The 20,538-nt window shown below is 40.8% G+C and overlaps 2 protein-coding genes and 1 long non-coding RNA gene across 3 annotated transcripts; 2 read left to right on the top strand and 1 right to left on the bottom strand.

Annotated features, from left to right (window-relative positions):
• Positions 1-1,533: 1,533 nt before the first annotated feature.
• On the bottom strand, positions 1,534-15,139 carry LOC108883830 (leucine-rich repeat-containing protein 52). The gene is made up of 2 exons (XM_018677340.2): positions 14,086-15,139; positions 1,534-7,555 (listed from the first exon to the last, which is right to left on the bottom strand). Exons 1-2 carry the CDS (start codon positions 14,732-14,734, stop codon positions 7,227-7,229), a joined length of 978 nt encoding a protein of 325 aa, XP_018532856.1. The 5' UTR covers positions 14,735-15,139; the 3' UTR covers positions 1,534-7,226.
• On the top strand, positions 14,303-15,919 carry LOC127142382 (uncharacterized). The gene is made up of 2 exons (XR_007813072.1): positions 14,303-14,392; positions 15,745-15,919. It is a non-coding gene; the product is annotated as an uncharacterized LOC127142382 (long non-coding RNA).
• Positions 15,920-18,109: 2,190 nt separating this feature from the next.
• mgst3a (microsomal glutathione S-transferase 3a) lies at positions 18,110-20,416 on the top strand. Its single transcript, XM_018677339.2, has 6 exons — positions 18,110-18,278; positions 18,768-18,893; positions 19,019-19,092; positions 19,215-19,272; positions 19,500-19,572; positions 19,669-20,416. Exons 2-6 carry the CDS (start codon positions 18,777-18,779, stop codon positions 19,806-19,808), a joined length of 462 nt encoding a protein of 153 aa, XP_018532855.1. The 5' UTR covers positions 18,110-18,278; positions 18,768-18,776; the 3' UTR covers positions 19,809-20,416.
• The last annotated feature ends 122 nt before the right edge of the window (positions 20,417-20,538 follow it).

Here is a 20,538-nt window from a genome sequence, read left to right as displayed (position 1 = left end):
TTCAAGTGACACAGGAGACAGAGATAGACAGAAAGACTATGAAATACACAGAGGAGGAAAAACAAAGAAAGAATTTTAGGAGTAGTTTTTGTTTGTTTGTTTGTTTTTAGAAATATGCTTATTAGTGTTCATGCTGTGGGTTTGAACAGCAGATTGATACTACTCTCAGGCCTGCATGGTAAAAACGAAACTACTGCCAGAACCTGGTTAGCTTAGCTTTGCCTGAAAACTGATGGGGGTGAGGGGATGGGGGGATGTCATGTTTAATCTGTACAAAAACTGTGCTGTTTAAACCACTTTGGGAAATTAGGTGCTGGATTATATCCTATCTTGAAGCAGTGACTTCCATAGGTGTATACTGGTAACTAGCAATCAGGGTGAAAGAGCTAATCTGGCTCTGGTTAAAGGTAAAAATTCTGCCCACTAGCAATTCTAAATCTCATTAATAAACAAGTTATATTTAATTTGTTTAACCTGTACTAAAAACAAAGCGTAAAAACATCAAGTTCTGGTATAATGGAAATTGCTGCCCCTGACCAAGAAATAGCCCAGCACATAAAGGGCTTTTATACCTTTGCATTTGTATGGATTAAACCGACAAAATATTATGTGTAACGTGTATTAATGAGCTGTAGATGTGCTGATAGGTGGATTTTGATACCTTTGGATGAAGCAAGTCTGGCTATTCCTGGTCCTTTGCTAAGCTAACTAACCGTTGGCTGTAGCATCATGTTTTTAACATATGGACATGAGAGTGGAATCAATCCAACTTTCAGCAAGAAAGCAAATAGATAATATCTCCTAAAAGGTCTAACTCTTCTGTTAAGAGAAGAACAGACACGTGGGCATTGGAAAAAGACAGAAATAGTGATGCCTATAGAGAAACTGACAGGTGCAAAAAAGGGACTTATGGCCAAAAATATCTTCAGACATGATAAATAAAGCAAGGGAGAGATAAAGGGAGACACGTCTGAGATAACAGGAACAGAATGAGTCAAAGGATATTAAAGACCCTTTCATGCTCCATGATTGTTTGTGCAAAAATACCACAGACCAATTTGCAGATTCCCTGTCTTAGTTTGAAATTTCATTGTGCTGCTTTTGAGTTGGAGCTTAGTGTGAGTAAGCATCTCGTTATCTCACTTTGTGCAGCCAGCTCTATTGGATTAACACAACTGTGAACCAGTCTGGGCACTTAGAATGCACTGACGTACAATGCAACACATCTCCAGCTGTGAGTGTGTGTGTGTGTGTGTGTGTGTGGCAGTTTCTGCAGCATGTGTGTATTTGTGCAGCTGAGTCTGCAGGCTAACAAGGCCCCAGAGTAGACCGTAAGGCCGACTTATGGGTTTTTGACTTGGATGCTAATTAGACACCAGCTAACCTTCTAAATACCCAGAGACCAAAAGAGGGGAAAAGTATATTCAAAGAGCAGGAGGAGAGGTCGAACAACAAGACAAAGCAAAAAATAAATAAAAAATAAAAAAAACTCTTCTCCAGGCAGAACTGTGACGCACAAAAGGACACACCATCTCCTCTCAAATGACCTTTTATTGCTGGGGAAGGATACAGAGTTGGCAGGCCCCTGAGCCTGTGAGCAGATATGTAACAGCAGTAGGACCATCCTCTCGTCTGCCAAGTGGAGGCAGGGACTCACTCTTCATCATCAATCAATAGCCACTTTCCCAGAGGAGAAAGCTAAACAGAGCTCATCAATATCAAGTCCACTAGAAAATGTACAATATGTAACATAAGATCGAACACAATAATTTCATTCATTTAAAATAAATCCCAGCTGACAAATAATTTCTGATGATAATACAATGTGATAATGATGGAAAAAGTGCAGGAAAAGAAACTGGAGAAAACTCTGGAAAAGTCATTTTTGGCCTGAAACGAAAACCAGGCATTTTGCTTATTTCTTTCCCTCTTTCTGCGCTTCACTGTGGTCAAAATATGAAGAGACAAACCATTAAAACAAATGAGAGTACAAAACAGGAGCACTCGCTGTACACACTGGTTGTATGTTTACAATTGTAAGCATAAGAAATTTATTTAACTTAATATAAGTTGCAGCAGTTCATTTATGTTCCAGCTCCAGATCATGTTACGCTCCAGCTTAGCGCAGCAGTATGGGTGGATTTTGATTCGGGTGACAGTAATTTAGTGCTATCATCCATATGTGGCAGTGATTAATGATGAAATTTTCATGAAATAACTGAAACAGGCACCCACTTTCCAAGCACCAGTCAGTGGAAATATATTTCTCATTTCTAACTTTGGTGCAAATCATTGCACTGCTCTGTCTAAAGGATTTTCTTCCTATTTTGTTTGCATGTGTGTGTGTGTGTTTGTGAGTGAGTGTGTTTGTAAGTAGATGTGTCAGAGGGCTATTACGGTCGGTTAGAGCCGCTCTTACTTAATGTCACATCTCCCATCTGCGGGCGTTTTACAGCGGCCAGTTTGCCTTCAGCTCAGTAGATGCACATAATGGTGCGAAAATATGAGTTAAACAACCGCAGGCAGGAAAAAGGAGCTGCAGGAGCCTCTGTATGCAATAGCTGTGTGAATTTTCTCGTCTATTCACTGAACAGGGCTTTCAGTCACAGCTGTGCTATTGATGTGACCATAGCCAGCTGAGTGCATCTCTGTCCTGAAGCACATCCTGACCACTACCTCAGTTTGGCTGCTGAATGATGGAATACAGAGAAGCAAACAAACATCCATTCTCAAGCACAATAATATCCCCATTAGTTCCACTATATGTCAACTTAAAGCAGCAGTTCAACGTTTTGGGGAATACAATTATTCACTGTCTTGCTGAGCATTAGATGAGAAGATTGACACCTTTCTCAATATGTGTATGCTAAATATGAGGCTACAGCCAGCAGCCTGTTAGCTTAGCTTAGCTTTTGTTGTTACAGATTAAATGAATAAGACAAGTGTGTTAATTACTGAGCTTTAGAAGTGCTGGTAGGTGGATTTTTTTTAACCTTTGGACAGAGTCAGGTTAGCCATTACCCCCACATTTGCAGTCTTAATGCTAAGCTGAGCACAGCTGCTAGCTGTGGCTTCATATTTACCATACACATATGAGAGTGGTATCAATTTTCTCATCTTCAAACGTTTAACTATTTTACATTTTGGATTTTGTTCTTTTAATCATGTGGGAAGATGCTGTTCTGGTTAGTGTCTGTAATGTACCCATTTGTGAGCATAGAGCACTTCTTCTAAGCTTTTACATAGTACATTGTACTAAGAGGTGATTTGTGTTGGAGTTGGCTATGGGGGCAGAACTGATGCTTTTGTTTCTGTGTGTCTGAGCACATGCATACATGTGCCTCAATACGGGGTGATTTTGCAGTGTGGGGGTGTAAAAAGTGCAGAATATTGAAATTCAGCTTATCCACTTCGTACATTATATGCTGTTAACAGCACATTCAGCTGTTATATAGAACCTCCATGGAGCAAAATCTGCCAGTATAGAGTTTTCAGAGTCAGGTGCTCGCCATGTGTGAAGTGCAGAGGAACAGCAACTATATATACATGTTTATTTTAAAAGAGAGACATGTGGGTATTCCTTGTCATTCCATCTGTGTCACTGTGCTGGCATGAATTAGAGCAGCCAGCTAGTATCCTATTTGCAGGCTGTACCCTCACCCTTGCCTGTGGCATCACATGGCCTAATCAGTGTGCTTAGCAGAATGTAATTCACCCTCACAGTTGAGATCTGGTTTATGAATGCATTGTATGTAGAAATAGATGAGAGTTCAGTACACAGACCTCAACAGACATGCATATTATGCACTGAATTTTGTACACTGTAGAAACCCATGCAAATAATACACCCAAAGTCATGAGAGCAACCAGCACACTCAGCATCTCAAGATACTTACAGTTACAGTACATGGGTCGCTATCTTGGACTGACACTTTTGGCACCCAGCTTCGTATGCCATGCCAGTAAGTATGTTTAGATCAGTATATTGGTACATGCATAGTAATGCTTACTGCTATGAATCAAGATCACTCTCCTATATGACGACAGAGTGCAAGCAAACATACGCGTGTGCGCGCACATAAACAAACACACGCACAGGATTCATTCCTGAGCATCTTATGTCAGTGGTCTTTGTTTTCTTACACCATGTTTTTGCAACAAAATATTTTGAGTTGTCATAGCAGGAAAAGCACAAGTGTAATTAATAACATCTTGACATTGATTACACATAAGGTTTTCATATTATTACAGTCAAAATGCTTGCCATTAAAAAGGTCTCTTTTTATTATTATACCACTGGTTCATTAATTGAACCAGTACCTTTGTGTATATAATTCATTTTGCACAAATCTCAATTATAAGCACAAGTGAGTGCCAGTAAATGTGTGAGGAGAGGTTTCTCAGTACTATTGTGGATCACATTACAGAAGGATAACAGATTGTGTGGAATCTTCACACCTTTTCATCATAAGTATCACCTAACCAGTACTACATGCTAATAACAGTACAACTACAGCCTCACCTCTCACAACCTGGTGTGCACAACAGTTTAATGGATAAAAGTCACATAATACCATCATAGTATTGTGTTTTTAACAATGGTCATTTTGACTTGTCACAGTTGGAAAAGCTCAGCTGTTACAAATAGCATTAGTGACGACTCTGTTCAAATGTCACAGTACGCCATGACAGTGAGCCAGCATACACAACACCAGACTACTGAAACTGAAGCAGCTAAATGGATTCCGACACAGTTAACTTTATAATTTACACCTGTGCTTTTCTTACTGCCACATGTCAAAATGCCTTCTGTGATAAAGGTCTATGTTACCTTGCTAACACAGATTTCAAAAATATCACTGTTATTACAGTTACTTGGTGGCTTATCCAAACTTTTCAATTTCAAACAGTCAAGTAAAAACTGTTTAAAGTAAAATATGAGGAAAAACAAAAACGTTTTGTTCTCCATCTCAGGTCCCTCACAGGTTCAATTTTGTTCTCAAATCAAGTAAATAATTCTGATACACAACCAGCTGTACAGATACACACACACAGACACACACATACAGGATGGCATTGTGATAGCCACCTATTGATTTCCTTTGTCCAACAAGAGTTTTATTCCTTCCAGCTCATTCTAAAGCTCATAACAGTCAATGTCACGGTCAGTGGAGTGGTACAGCCAGATAACTATAAGCAAAAATATGTAAGCCATGATTCTGCACTAAATCTGTTACATTGCAAACTAGAGGCAAAACAAATCAACAAGGCGCTGATATCACAGTAAAGTGATATTTACCATTGTGGACTGAAATGAATTCTGACATCAGTAGCTGTCTTATTGCTGTAGAATTGTTATCACTGGCTAAATACATCAAGAATTAATTTAATTGTGATTTAACTGTAAAATAATAAATAAATCAAGGTAGTTTAATTTTTCTCAATGACAGCGTTGATATATTTATGATCTCTTGTATTCTACAGTAATTTCCATTTCTGTCTTTATTTAAATGAACGGGTCGGTCTCACAGCTTATACATACCTCATAAGGCTTTTTGGTTCAACAGTGCATGCAGAAACAGAGAGGACACTACACACCAATCAGTTACCCAACACAGAGAGACAACGAAGCCTAAATCAATTATCACACTCTCCTGTTTACTTGCCATCCAGCAGGGCCTGCTGCCAAAACAGACCTCAGCAGATGGCACATGTTGGCTCTCCCAACTTCACAAATACTGTAGATCCCCAACACAAATGCCTTGACTGCAGTTTTTGGGATCATAATTGAGGGGAGGTGACGTGAACTATCTAAAAAACCCACTGCTAGAGCACAGATTGACACATTCATGTCAGTAAAAGCTCACTCACACACACAGCTACGTCATGCATGTATGTGCACACTGTTACTAACTTACACAGGCGTAATTGTGGTCATATAAATTCATTTAATTCTCTCCTTTCATACTAATGAGTAGAATGACCATACCACTTTCAGTTTTACAAAGATGTGAAGTGGCATTGCAATTCTCCTACTATGCTCATCACCATCATAGAGGTCCACTGGTGATTTTTTTGTGCAAACAATGCTATATCAGTGGGATCTAGACATAAATTGTCAGATTAATCAGTCATAAGTGAGCCTGTCCAATTTGAAATATTATATATAAAAGACTATTTTACAAAATTTTATAATATCACAAGCCCCAGTTATTTTGTTTTATTGAGAACTGAGGCTGAAACTGTTGACTTCAATCTTATCCTCTAATTTTAGGAAAACAACAATGTTTTCTAATGGATATCGTAGCTAATGGTCAGTTTAGGTGTATAAACAACCAAACATAATTCACAATGTGAACATGAAGTCAACTAGATATTTTTTCCAACTGGCAAAATCCTTTTAAAACCAAACGGTTTACATCATCTTACAGCATGTGGGTTGATGGTCTGAGCTGGACTTTGATGAGCACTGCTGTTCCTATGCTGGTCTTTGGACCCAGATGATGGATAAACAAAATATTGACATTTTGGGAGATACTTGTATTCGCTCTCTTGCCAAGAGTTAGATGAGGAGATTGATACCATTCTTGTAGTTGTCAGTTAAATATAAAACTACAACTAGCAGCCCATAGGGCTTAGCTTAGTTTAGTGTAAAATTTTGTTACCTTTAGAGAGAGCCGTGCTTGCTGTTTCTCCCTGTTTCCAGATCTTACACTAAGCTAAGCTAAGGCTGTTGGTTTATATTTAGTGCCCAATCAGAGTGGTATCGATCTTCTCATTCTACTATCTCTTCCTCAAATGTCAAAATATTCCTTTAAAAAAGGAAATGAGACCATTGATACTGGTATATAAACCAAAATGATCATATGTTCAATAGCCTTTGCTAATCCAGTATGTTATTTCAGAGCATGGCGAGCTAGCTGCTTCCAAAATAAAAACCTTTACTGCTATAGGTTGCTTTTTCAGCAGAGATAACCATTTCCCAGTCAGACATTGGACAGACCTCCACTATGGCAGCCAGAGTGTGTGTTACATCACCTGAAAGCCTACTGCACATAAGTGGAGTGACATTCTCCTTATCTGATGAATCCTCTCTTTTCTCTGTCAGACTTGAACCTGGTAACAGACTCCGTTTGACTGCAGTTTCATTAGACTTCACAGACAGTCCTGGAAGTTGACAGGAGGCACTGTGGGAATCCATAGCGGGCAGGGTAAGGATTAATCTTTTAAACATTATGTGTGCTTTTTAAATTCCCATTGCCATGGTCACTCCTGGCCCGTGAGGTACGACCCGTCTCACCGGCTTCCTCCTCCTCGTCCACATCCAGCTGTTCGTCTTTCTTCTTGATGTAGCGCTCGTAGAGCACCATGATGACGCCCATCACCCAGGCCGACACGGTGCCGGCGGCAAAGATGACGAAGCCGATGACGACAAAGAAAAGGTAGTCCCAGGAGCCCAGAGTCTGGTGACATAACGTCCGTAGCTGGATGCCCACCTCACCCAGGCGACGGCCCTGCATGTCAGCAGGTGAGCCACACACTGTCTGGCCCTCATCTGTCAAACAGACACACAAGACAACAACACAGAATGATGAGTATTAATCACAGGGCTATATAACAATATACATCAGCATATTTGATTAGGAAATAATGTAGAATTTGTAACACTGAAGTGCACTGAAGTCAGAAAGACAGTTTTCCTCTTATCTTTTAAATCAAAACTCCAGGCAGGTGGTGTTGAAACACAAACACAGTAAACAGGTCAGCTGTCCTGGAGTGGCATTATTCAGACAATTGAGTCATCTTGTTCTGGACTGAATGTGCAGGGTTCGCATTTGTTTATGGCATCAGTCCAGGACAGAAAGAAAGCATGTATCCTGCTTTGACAGTAGGTCAAGGCAGGATACATGGGTACATAATTTATTTCAAAGCCCCTGAAAAGTTGGTTTTAAATCAAATATAATTCAGTAAAACAATGAGCAATCAGAAAAAACCCATCCTAATTATTAACAGTCCAGTACTCAAAACCTCTGTTGATCTGTTTCATCCAGTCTTTGATTGACACTGATGGCAACATAACCCCACAACTGACATCACATTGCGACTGAGAAGCTGTCGAACTCTGATTTAGCTTAGCTTAGACCCTCCCACCTCAAACCGGCGAGACAACCATGGACAAAAACACATATAGAGAAATCTCTCATGTGAAAAAAGTCAACGGTTTTAGCTTTGGAAGAAAATTATGTGTTCCTGTAGGCTCTATCATAAAGACACTGATAAAGGAAATATATTTCAAGCACCTTTAACATGTATTTAACTGCTGATCTCCTTTGCAAATATCAAGTAACTTTTCTTACATACAGCATACTGTACATATTCACAGTCTTGACAGATAATTAGCATACGATTTAAAGGATCCTTTGATGTTGTGAGAGCTCCAACAAAATGCAAAAAAGTAACTCAGCAAGAAAGATATTATACAAATAGCATTAAATGGCCTGCTAAATAATTCAAGCATATTATACTACATATCATTTTACATAACAATTGTAAATGGCGAATGGCAGCAAACTGAGCTGGAGATATCCATAACACATTCAGGTTCACACAACTAAAATGTAGAAAACTGCACAAGCATATATACATATATATACATGTGTGTGTGTGTGTGTACAATGTTTCCATCTTAATCATCTTAAAACTATGAGGCTTCAGGAGCTTCCTTGAGTTGATGCAGCATTAAATTACAAAAGAAATTCATGGATGAATTATTCAAACTTCTTTCTCCCCCACAGGATTAGAGAGTGACTTGGGCCTTTGTGTCTGCCTAAAACCACAGATAATAAGGTTTCTCATCATCAGGCACCGGGTATGACTACGACTAAGACCTTGCTGAAATCCAGAAATCCTAATAAAAATGTTGAGTCCCTTCTCTTTCAGAAAACTACAGCAGATGGATGCATTTTCAAAGGCCTATCAGTCAGTATTAAACACGCCAAATGATGGATGTTGAGCTCTGCGGCAGCTGACAAGAGAAGTATTTTCAGAAAATAATCCTAAGTCTTTTGTTACTGAGAGCAGAAACTGGGTGCAACACAACAGAATGTTACCATCTCCATACGGCCACTGTTTTTAATTGGCTCCTGCTTTTTCAAAGCTTTTGTGCTAGGGGGAATTCCCACTGGGAGAGATCAAAAGACTTGGAGGTTTCTGCACAGGGAACAGTTTTCTCTAACCCTATTTCTACACCAACAGCTTGAAAACACAGGCTCTCATTTCCCGGGCATACCATATATTGCTATGAAAATGTGGTTTGAGCATACATCTAGACCTAATGAACATGTGAAAATGTATAAAATCTGCATGGAAATGTGTGCCGCTATGACTCTCAGCACCCTGCAAGATATTTCAAATGGATCATCACTCAATAATTGTATACTTACTGTATTGCACAGTTAACTGTAGAGACACACTCACTCTCACTGAACAACTGTTTTGTCTGACGTACAACTGCATCCCCATCAGATGAATGATTTACTCCTCCATCGACACCACTGGTGGTGTTCCAAATTTTCATTTGAGTTTACTTTAAAGTGGATATAGCAAAAAATATTGTGATAGTATTTTTTGTTACAGCTGGATTGTTAACATTTGGGTTGATTCAAGATGGTATCAGTTACCTTTAGGTAACCACTCGGATAACTGTTTTTATTGTATATTTCTCGCTAACTTTTTTACCTATTCATCTTGTTCCTCTGGCTAATTGTTTCAGCTCCTTATCAATTACTTATAGCTAACTATTTAACTATTTATCCCAATTTATTTATTTTAGCTAAGTCATCTGATAATCTATTACCTTTAGGTTACTATTTTAGATATTTATCCACTAATTTTAGATAATTATTAGTTTAACTGTTTATCTTTTTTGGCTAATAGCCTATTTCAAATGTTCCTCTCTGAGCTAACTATTTAAATAATTTGTCCATGACAACTATTTCAACTCCTCCTTACTTGCATAGTTGCATAATAGTTATTATTATGATAATAGTTCATACACTGTCAGGAAATCATTCCTATGTTCCCAGGGTCCATGTTCCCCAGTTTTACACATATGCTCTCCCAGGGTCCAATGGTCCCCAGCTCTGTATGACATATAATTGGAACCTGAAAAAAGTTCCCCAGTTCTGTATTAGCTTGATATGATATGGGAACTCATCAAAGGGTTTTCTGTTCCCCAGCACTCCATATACCTCTCAATGTAATACACTTTAGGGAACTGATTGGATTACAGGTTTGAGTTATTGTTCCAATAAAAGGATAATATTTATTAACTATTTTAACTTGAATACTGAATATTTTAACACAATAGGAAGGTTAATATTCAGCTGGGAACATAGATATGTTCCCATTCTCAGTGGCAACACATGGTGTTAAGGTGTTGAAACTGATTCAGGTTGGTGGGAGGTGTGACAGAGATCATACTGTACCTTTCAATCAAATCACTTGACAAGTTAATTTTATAAAATGACTGAAATTCACATTTCCCTAATATTTTATTCACTCAGTGCATAATCTCCGTTGTTATCCTCTGTGAAGTTCTTCTGTGGCTCACACATCTGAAAACGAGCATGCAGCTGAAGAACACGAGGACAGTCTGCCTCTCTAAGCCCTCTCTACCACAGAGAATTCAAAGCCTACTCTGATCCTCTCAGAGGCTGCCACTGTTCACACAATATGCAGTTAGTCTGTAGTTATAACAAACACACATTTCTATCCATGCAGACACACACATATGCGCACTCACTCTTAACTGTATGCACGCACAAATCCCCTCTACGAGACTTAACTTTCTCATCTTCTATCTGTGCCCTTGCAGAATCTGCTAATGTGTGTGTGTGCGCATGTGTCCAAGTGTGTGTTTGTGCCTGACAGCTAGGAAGGAAACCCTTCTGGCATCACCCCTACCATCCATCCCCTTCCCCCTAAAGGGACTGGCATCAAAGAAAAGGGCTTTCCCTCTCTCTTTCCCCCTTCCACACTCTGCTCTATTTCTAGACACTCTCCTTATATAACAGCTGAGAGAGTGCTAATCTAGCCAGGAAGGCGAGACAGAGGAGAATCTGTTGGTTCCTTCCTGAAGCTTTCCCTCTCTCTCGCTCCCTTGCTCGCTTGCTATTGATGCATTTCCTAAACTAAGGAGACAAGCGAGCCGTGTTTCATGAACCAGGTGAGACCCAGACATGAGATAACAAGGCTTTGGAGACAGAGCTCGCAGCCAGAACACAGTCATCTCCAAAATGTTATCTTTCTGTTGCCCCCCCCCGAGCACTTAAAGTGTGCTTAATCTGTGTCTAAATGTGAGAATCTGTGAATGTCTATTTGTGGGTTTATATGCATGTGTGCCCTTGTGTGTGTGAGAGTAACTTCTCTCTAAGAGACAAGGTGCCCAGTTTTAGAGAGAATGAGGTGCTGTCTGTGTTGTTGGCTGCGGAAAAAAGACGGACAGACTGTGTATATACATAACAGAGGTGGAGAATGTGTGTGTATCTATGTGTCCGCCTTCTCCCATGCTGGCAGCTGTCACTGGAAGAGGCTCCACTCCAAATTAAGCAAGACAAAAGGCAATGAGCAGCAGGAAAATAGGACAGCTCTTGCAGGACTCATTTTGGACTCGGACTCAGCTTCACAGGGACCATGGTGAACTGTAGTGTGTGTGTGTGTGTGTGTGTGTGTGTGTGTGTGTGTGTGCGTGTGTGGGAGAGAGAAGCAGGGGATGCCTTTTTAGTACGTGTGGTGAGTGTATTATAGCTATGGTGTTAGAATTATGACTGACTTCTTACTCAGTAAGACACACTATAAATAGCAGCTGCCCTTTTACATAGTGACACATCTACACCAAAGCATGAGCATAATAACTCAAAGAAAGAACGATTATGGAATGTCAGACACACCTATCAGCTGGACTGTAATAAAACAAAAAGGGGATCGATATTTGATGGTGCCAGTGCGATCCATTTGTCACACCTGCAGCACAGGATCCCACCCGCTAAATAGAGCAGAGATTGATTAGTCATTTTCTAGATAAAGGACTCTCTTGTTTTCCTCCCGAACTGCAGAGAACAGGGCTGAATTAATGAACACAGTTGCCAGAAGAGAAATCAAATGGCTCCCTGCCTCCGATCTTCTTTCACCCTCTTTGTTATTTGATAGTCTGAATGCTGTCACGCTCTACTGCCGTCACCTGCGCCTCATCCCCACTGAAAGCTGAGAGAGGGGTGAACTTTGTAGACTTTGCTAAACTGCATGAGCTGTGGTTACATATAGAGGCTTTCAACAATATATTTAGCATACGATACACTCTGTCTTACCACTAACAATAATACAGTTGTGGTGGTGGTGATGGTGGTATGACATTATCTGTTGTGTGTGCTCAGAGGTGCAGACGTGACAGGGAGCTCTGATGTGACATGTTGACGTGACATGTGCTTCAGCAGAGTGTTAGCATGGAGTCACTCCTTCCTTGAAGGGCTCTAAAGAATACCAGTCCTGTTTTGCTAGGAATCACTTTAGCTAATTTCTTCCTGTTTTGACAATAAGTTATTTTTTGAATCCTCCCTTTTCTCTATATATTTTAATTAACATCACCTTTTAACAGGGCACCCTTCGTTAAGGGTTTATAAAGGCTTTGTAAATGGTCAATAAATAGTCTCCCATTATCTATACTGCTTATCCTTAAGGGTTGCAGGGGGGCTGAAGCCTATCTCAGCTGACATTGGGCAAGAGGTGAGGTGCACCCTGGACAGATCACCAGTCTATCGTAGGGCTAACATACAGAGACAAACAACCATTCACATTCACACCTGTGCAATGTGCAATTTAGAGTCACCAATTAACCTAAGCTGCATTTCTTTGGACTGTGGGAGGAAGCCGGAGTACACGGAGAGAAGCCATGCAGACACAGGGAGAACATGCAAAATCCCAATACATATTTTACAGTATTTTATATATAAAACCTGAGGGCTCCACAGACTGTGGATTGTTTCAAAAAACACCTAAAGACTTTTTGGTTCAGGAAAGCATACTAATGGGAATGCTACTTTTAATTTATGTTTTATGCTTGTTTTTTATCTGTTTTTTAATCTGTTGTCTGTTGGCACTTTGAGATTTGCCCTCAAATGTAAAGTGCTTTATAAATGAAATGAATTCTTATTATTGTATGATTATTCAAAGTTATGAACTGTTAATAACAACAATTTACAGTTGGAGAAAAAAATCACCCTGGCTGATAAACATGGTTGTATTACCAACCAGACAAAGAGGGCAACTTCCCAGAGCTCCAGTCTCACTGTGTGTGAACTGGTTTGTGCTAATTTCATTTGGCAGTATAGAACATTTAACACATCATCATCTGACATGATAAGGGTCCTCAGGACTTTCTGTTGTAATCTTTGAGCCCTATCTGGATAAGGGGCCCTTGTGGTTAAATGCAGTTTTTAAGACCTTTGTTATTTCAGTTTTGCTGTGTGTTTTCTTCTTGATGTGTAGAAGTGTTTAATCAAATTGGAAAATCAAATCAATGGTTCATTTTTTTTACCTGACCAGTAATAGATGGAAGGATTTTTCACAACCTGGATAACTCAAACATTGTCCTCATTAATATATAAAGATATAAAGATTGAATCAATTATTCATCAACACCATTAGTTACAAATTAGAGAGTCTTTATAAGGGTTACCCTGCCAGAAATATTTTAATCTATTTAAATTGTCTGCTTTCTTTTACAGTTTCTATGTTGTTTCCAATTAATATTATAACACTTGCTGTCTAAAGGGTGCTTGATAATTTCATTTTCATCTTTTTATGGGATATAGGCTGGTTATTGGGGGCAACCACCAGCAAAAGGCTAATAGTTTACATAACCTTGTATTATCCAATTATTAATAACTGGAGCACAGCAATCCTTAAATGTGATTGGCTCTCTCCTATCCACTTTATACCAAGGAAAAAACAACAGTAAAGGGTCATGTTGGGATTATGTCACCTTATATGGCATTAGAATAAAATAGAATAGATAACTGATCGGACCTTGGAACTTGAAGCCCTCCAGGTGGACCCACAGGCACAGGTCCTCGTTGTCGCACTCGCAGCTCCACGGGTTCCCGCTGAGCCCCACGGAGCGCAGGGCAGGCAGCGCGATCAGGGAGGTGATGTTTAGGGCCGTCAGGTTGTTCCGGCTCACATCCAGAACCTGAAGGGCAGCGTTTTCCGCAAAGGCGTCTGGATGGATCTCCGAGAGCCCCGGGTTGTCCGTCATCCTCAGCATCACCAGACTTGCCAAAGGGCCGAAGGTCCTGTCTTCGATGCGGGTCAAGGTGTTGAAGGAGAGGTCCAGGTAGGCCAGCTTGCGTAGATTCCCAAACGTGGACTCTGAAATCTCCGTCAGGGAGTTGTTGCTGCAGTCCAGGTACACCAGATCGGAGAGGTAGTTGAGCGCGAGCGGCGGCAGCTCCACGATGCGGTTGTTGGAGATGATGAGCTGCCGCGTGGCCAGCGGCAAGTTGACCGGGAAGGTAGTCAGATGCTGCCCAGCGCACTGAACCACCAGCTGGTCATCACACACGCACCTGTCCGGGCAGCCGGAGGAGAGCACCGGGGATGCGATCACCCCCGTGGTGAGGAGGAGCAGAACTATGAGCCGCAAGGGTTGCGCGCTTGGCTGCGGGGCAAGACGCATGACACCGCCGAGGGCTTCATCCACCCCGTTTGGAGAGAGTCAGGCGCAGTCACATTCTTCATTGATACATTCGCACCAAATAGTCTCTCTCAGAAATGATTTCCACAGAGGTCAAACCTAACGCTCGCCCGTGGCAACCTATCGCGCGTAATGTCTCAGTTCATCCTGTCCGTTGGTTCTGGATCCAGCGCGCATCCACCGTCTGGATCTTGACATCCAGATGCTTTCATGCTGTTTCAAAAAATGTCATCGATTTATCGAGTTTCCTCCATCAGAACACAGCTGTTCACGCGCCGAAGAAGCTCCCGACGTGCTCTCGTGCTGCGCTGCACGCGATGGTCACGGCCAGTTGCTCCACTACATGTTTGCCATGTCTCGCTTTTCCGAAACTGAATCCAATTGGGGGGGGGGGCTGAACTGCGCGGGGGTGGGCTGGAGGGGGGGTGGTTGCGCGTTGTGGAGTGATCTGACGCTTTGGATAGAGCTGGAGCGAGAGTGGAAGCTATGGAGGTAATGGTAGACTTAACATTAAATATTGAGGCCAGTATTACTGCTGTAATAAAGGTGACCTATAGTGCTGCTGCTGCTCATCACCATCACACATGCCTCAGGTGTGTGTGTGTGGTGGTGGGACAAAAAGAAGGTGCACTTGACACCTGGGAAGCATATTATGTGTGTGTGATCACATCACATGGGCATTTAGACCACAGAAACAAGAGTGGAGCAATTAGAACAATGTGTGAGCGGGGGGGTGGGGGTGGGGTGGGGGATCCCTATCAGCCTATTTACACCACTCAGGCCTATATGTGCAATGAGACTTTCACGATAATAACTGACGTATCAGGCAACCAACCCTCACCCACCCCCCAACTCAGACTCTGCCCCGTATATACAGGCAGCAGATGATGGGACGAGATGAGATGGGACAGGGTGGTCTCAGGCAGCAGTTGTTTTCCTCCTCTCTCCAGTCTCAGTATGAGTCCTGAGTCTATTCTTGGTTCTCTGTGTAGGTGTTGAAGTGCTGAATCAGACTCAGCATGATGGAGGAGGAGGAGGACAGATGTGCCGCTGACAGTCCGTGAAAGAAAACTACCCCGAGCTGACAGTCAACAACCGGCTGCATGGTGACCACGCTCGCTCGCTCACTCTCTCTCACACACACACACACACACACACACACACACACATCCATAAAATGAAGTTTAGCCTTTTTCCTGTATTCTCCAGTGTAAAAAAAGAGCAGGAGGCCTAAAGGCATACATAACCTAATGCTTTTTCACACTTGCCATCCTGTGGACTGAACTAATCCACACAGCTGTTTGATGCCAAGGATATTCAGTGACTTTATGAGGACATCTAGTGACGAATACTAGGTAATGTTTTGTAGAGAGAGCAGACCTGCAACAATCTAAATACTGTCTTTACTGGTGTGAAGACCCTCACTTAGGACTATTCAAATTCATCTACATCACGTGTATAAAACGGTGCACAAGACATCTAGAATGTTTCAGTTCAACAAGTATGATGCTGAAGATTTTATCAGCTTTACAGCACAAAGGGAAAATTGTTTGCTAACAGGGTGAAGGATAGACCTGAGAAATAAAAAAAACTTTCACTTGTCTAATTAAATAACCAACATGCAGTAAAACCAGTTCTTGCTGTGTGACTCATTCATACATATATTTGCATCAAACAAAACAAATCTCTTGAAAATTGCAGACTACTTGTTTTTTTGTTTTTTGCTTGTTTGTTTTTTTGTGTGTGTTTTTTTCAGTAAACATATTCTCATCTACACTCTCATGTCTTCCTCTGGTCACATATTTTACCCTAACATCCTCAGCCTTTCTGATCATGCAGTGGTACCAGGAATGTTGAGGCATAGTCCACGCCCTTCTTGTTATTTGATTCACCTACAGCTGTCAACTGCACTTTGCCATTCCACAAACTGCGATAAAACACACACAGTCAAACAAAAGTGTAAATTTGTTTTTGTAATCCTTTGGTTTACAGCTTGTCAGTCACACTACTGCAGTTGCGAAAGAATCTCCCATATTTATCTCTATGGTTAATCTACATTCATAAAACCTGTTTGGTACTTGGTATGTTACAGGACTGACACGACAGCACATAGCTGTTACTTAGGTTACATAGCAAAATGATATCCATCAATCAGTTAATGACAATTTACTGATATAATAGTTAAGTCCCATGTCAGCAGCTCATGCAGTAGTGAAACTGGGTCTGCTGAACAACAGACACCACTAACAGTGGTTCGAATGCCTTGACTTGACCTGATATGTGATACCGGAAACTCTGGCCTGTCTGGTCACCTCAGCAGAGGGTAGATTTTTTTGGCTGCCCTCCATATTCCATATTGTAAACTGGCTCACTGCGGCACTTCAAAAACAATGGAACCATCATTTGTTTTATGAGATTAATACATTTTATTTCCTTTGTGGGAATTTTCTCTGGAAGTTTTCTGGGAGACAAACCACTGCATCTCCTTGGCAGAGAAGCTGTACTTTATACCACCGGTTCCAAACTTGTTTTTGCTTGGCAGCTCTAAATAATGTAGTAGTGTTTATTAGCAGCCTCTTTTTCTGCCCCTAATATTACTACCTAATATTTAATGTTGTAACTGGTGAGGGTGGAGCTAATTTTAACTACAATACTTTAAATACATCACTACTTATTGTTGCTTAACCCCTAACAATGTATCATTTTATAAACTGATTAAGGGTATTCTGTGTAAAATTTGAATCTGAAAAAAGAGACTTAAAGTTGTCAGATAAAGTAGAGTAGTGGAGTTACAAAAAACACCATATTTCCACTTGAAATGTAGTGGAGGAGAGGTATAAGCTTACAATGGAAATACTCAAGCAAAGCACATCAAAACCGAGTAAGTGTACTGAGTTTGCACCAGTGAATCTTTACCGGAGCATTATATCTTATAGGGGCATCATATGTTTTGCCTGTAAGCAGCTGTTAGATAAATGCAATGTAGTAAAAAAGTACAATATTAATATACCCTCTGAAATGTGGTGGAGTAAAAGTATAAAGTAGTATAAAATGGAAGTACTCCAGTACAATACAAGTATCGCTAATTGTTATATTCTACCACTGTCTTAAACTAATAGTTAAGTCTCTACCATAGGCTATTCTTCCTAATAATATGTTGAGGACCCCATTTTACCTGGTTACCTGTATACGTAAGGACGTGCGTACGTAACCTACCAGTATAGCTCTTACGCGAGCGCATGTCAGACAAAGGGACTAGATTTTAAAGGAAACGTAACTGTACTGATAAGTGAAACCGGATGTTCCCTTGACATTTAGCACACTTTGGACGTAAAAGCTATCGAGCAAAGTGTATAAAAACTGACCACCTCGTGAAAGCGCCACCACGCCCTCGCCGTGTGTTTGCGTTACGTCAGCCTCTACGCATGCGGACGCATGTAAGTAGGAAACTTCAGTGTGGTTTCGTTGGTCGCTGTGTTTTCATCGCAGAGTTACAGCTACCTGGGTCGTACGCCACATCTTTAAGGTAAACGCTGCTTTTTTGTGAGTGTTGCGGCTTTACACAGTTTGCTTCTAAACTTGTCGGTGTGATATTAATGGCGGCGCTTTTTTATCCTGAATTGACCTTTCGTTTTTAAGGCGTCCTTGCCCTTCGCTGTGGGTTTAACGGCCTCTTTCCTCCTCTGACAGATTTATACACGGTTGTTAGATACAGCTGACAGATGCAGACAAACTGTAGATTGTGATGTGTTCATGTGCACGAAAAAACTGTGTTTTCTGTTATTTCTGTGATTTCTTAGAACTCCTCCATTTTCCTCAGCTTTCTTCACCAAAAGCTACAATGACAAACAAATGGAAAAAATGAACTGTATATATATATGTGTGTGTGTGTGTGAGAGAGAGAGGGAGAGAGAGAGAGAGAGAGAGAGAGAGATACATGCTTACATATACATGTATATACATATGCATTTACATTTACAATCCTTTTGTTTATTTTACTGTGTTCCCCTCTCAGGTTGTCAGGATGGTTGTGCTTTCCAAAGAGTATGGATATGTGGTGTTGACTGGCGTTGCCAGTATGATCATGGTTGGACATCTGGCAGTTAAAGTTGGCAAAGCTCGCAAGAAGTACAACGTGCCGGTGAGCAGAAATATCACAAATATATAGCTTCATGCCTGGGCAGTGCCTTTGTGGCTTATGTAGAACATCATGAATGACTGTTGAAAGGCGCTGGCCTTTACAAATAAACGTTCCTCGCCTTGCAGTATCCTCAGATGTACAGTAATGACCCAGACACTGGAAACACTTTCAACTGTATCCAGCGTGCACACCAGAACACGTGAGTATAGACTGAAACATGCAAGACACACCTTAAATTTGCATACTCGGAAAGCAGGCTTTCATGTTTTATTGTAACAGTGGAAAAGGAGGTTAAAGTCAACTTGCTGTTATCACCTTTAGCCTGGAGTTGTACCCTGCCTTCCTGTTCTGCCTGGCCATTGGTGGTTTGCATTGTCCTGTGAGTATATTTTTGCATTGCCAAACTACCCCAGCATTAACATACCACATCCAAAGTAAGAAATTCTTCAGCAATTATGACATAAAATATGACTTAAAGACTTTTTTGACAGGATTTGATTGAAATGATAGGACCACTGTATGCAGGAATTCTGGGAGGAGTGTGAACTTGTCAAATCTTGTCATATCTAAGTGTGTTATCTTTATGTATGTGTGTGTTTGGCACAGCGCGCAGCCAGTGGACTTGGAGTTGTATGGATTATTAGCAGAGAGGTGTACGCACATGGGTACTCTACAGGAGGTAAGAAAATGTTGGGCACTGTTTGTTTCATTTATGTTTTTCCTCTCCCTTAGTGTAAACTGAGAGGATGTTATTATTCTTTTTAATCCCAATCAGATCCTAAAAAGAGAATGAGGGGAGCGTTTGGGAACGTGGCTCTCCTCGGGTTGATGCTGACCACAGTCAACTTTGGCCGCCACCTGTTGGGCTGGACGGGACCAAAGATCGGGCCTTTCCGTCAAGCACACTGTTGTTAATGAGGGCAGTGGCTTCAGGCTCGGCTCACTCGATCATTATTAGAATCAGTACCACTCTACATAAACCACATACCTTGAAGCATGCGTGCTAACCTCTGATCAGAGTAACAGTTGAAGTCAGTAGAAGTCCTCAAGTGGCCTGACCAGTTCTTCTTGAGAGGAAACGCCTCATTTCAAATTATGGATGTGCTCTATATAGAGACTGGCACTTCTGCCACTTGTAAGATCTGCCAGTTTGTCTTGATAGCATGAAAAACCTGCTCTGTGATCTTGAAATTCCAAAACGAAATGGCCACATGACTTTTCCTAAGTATTTTTGCATAAAACAAATGAAGATAATGTTATAAAAAGGGAATTTTCAGAAAGGAAATTAGCCTTCTATGTTTGATGGACAGAATATCACCTTATGTTTGCAGTTGTTTTAGTTGAAAAGTCCAGTTTTATACATTAATAAACAAACGAAAATGGTTAGTCAAACATAATGCAGCTGTCGGGTAAAACAACATAATTCCATTCATGATGATTGTCTTTTTTTTTATTTGTCTTTAGATGTTCTTTCTCATATTGAAAACTGATTATATTAAATATTAACCATCAGTTATAAATAATCTGGTGCTTTTCTTTTTTTATTGGGATTTGAATGGGGTATTGATGGAAAGTAACGTCCTGGGAACAGTGAGGTGTGTGTGAGGGAGCGGCTTTCTTTGTTTAATCAGAGCAATTGTTCAAA

This window comes from Lates calcarifer, linkage group LG4 (genome assembly GCF_001640805.2).
Source record: "Lates calcarifer isolate ASB-BC8 linkage group LG4, TLL_Latcal_v3, whole genome shotgun sequence".
Lineage (NCBI taxonomy): Eukaryota > Metazoa > Chordata > Actinopteri > Centropomidae > Lates > Lates calcarifer.
The sequence above is the reverse complement of the archived record's forward strand: the minus strand, read 5'-3'. Positions and strand labels throughout refer to the sequence as shown.

Bases quoted from the DNA above. Each gene is read 5' to 3' on its own strand.
- LOC108883830 (XM_018677340.2), bottom strand. From the start codon at position 14,734: ATGCGTCTTGCCCCGCAGCCAAGCGCGCAACCCTTGCGGCTCATAGTT. The intron at 7,556-14,085 runs GTCCGATCAGTT...TCTGTTTGACAG, and splicing joins GGAGGGCTTCAAGTTCCAAG to ATGAGGGCCAGACAGTGTGT.
- mgst3a (XM_018677339.2), top strand. From the start codon at position 18,777: ATGGTTGTGCTTTCCAAAGAGTATGGATATGTGGTGTTGACTGGCGTT. The intron at 18,894-19,018 runs GTGAGCAGAAAT...CTCGCCTTGCAG, and splicing joins GCAAGAAGTACAACGTGCCG to TATCCTCAGATGTACAGTAA. The intron at 19,573-19,668 runs GTAAGAAAATGT...AATCCCAATCAG, and splicing joins ACATGGGTACTCTACAGGAG to ATCCTAAAAAGAGAATGAGG.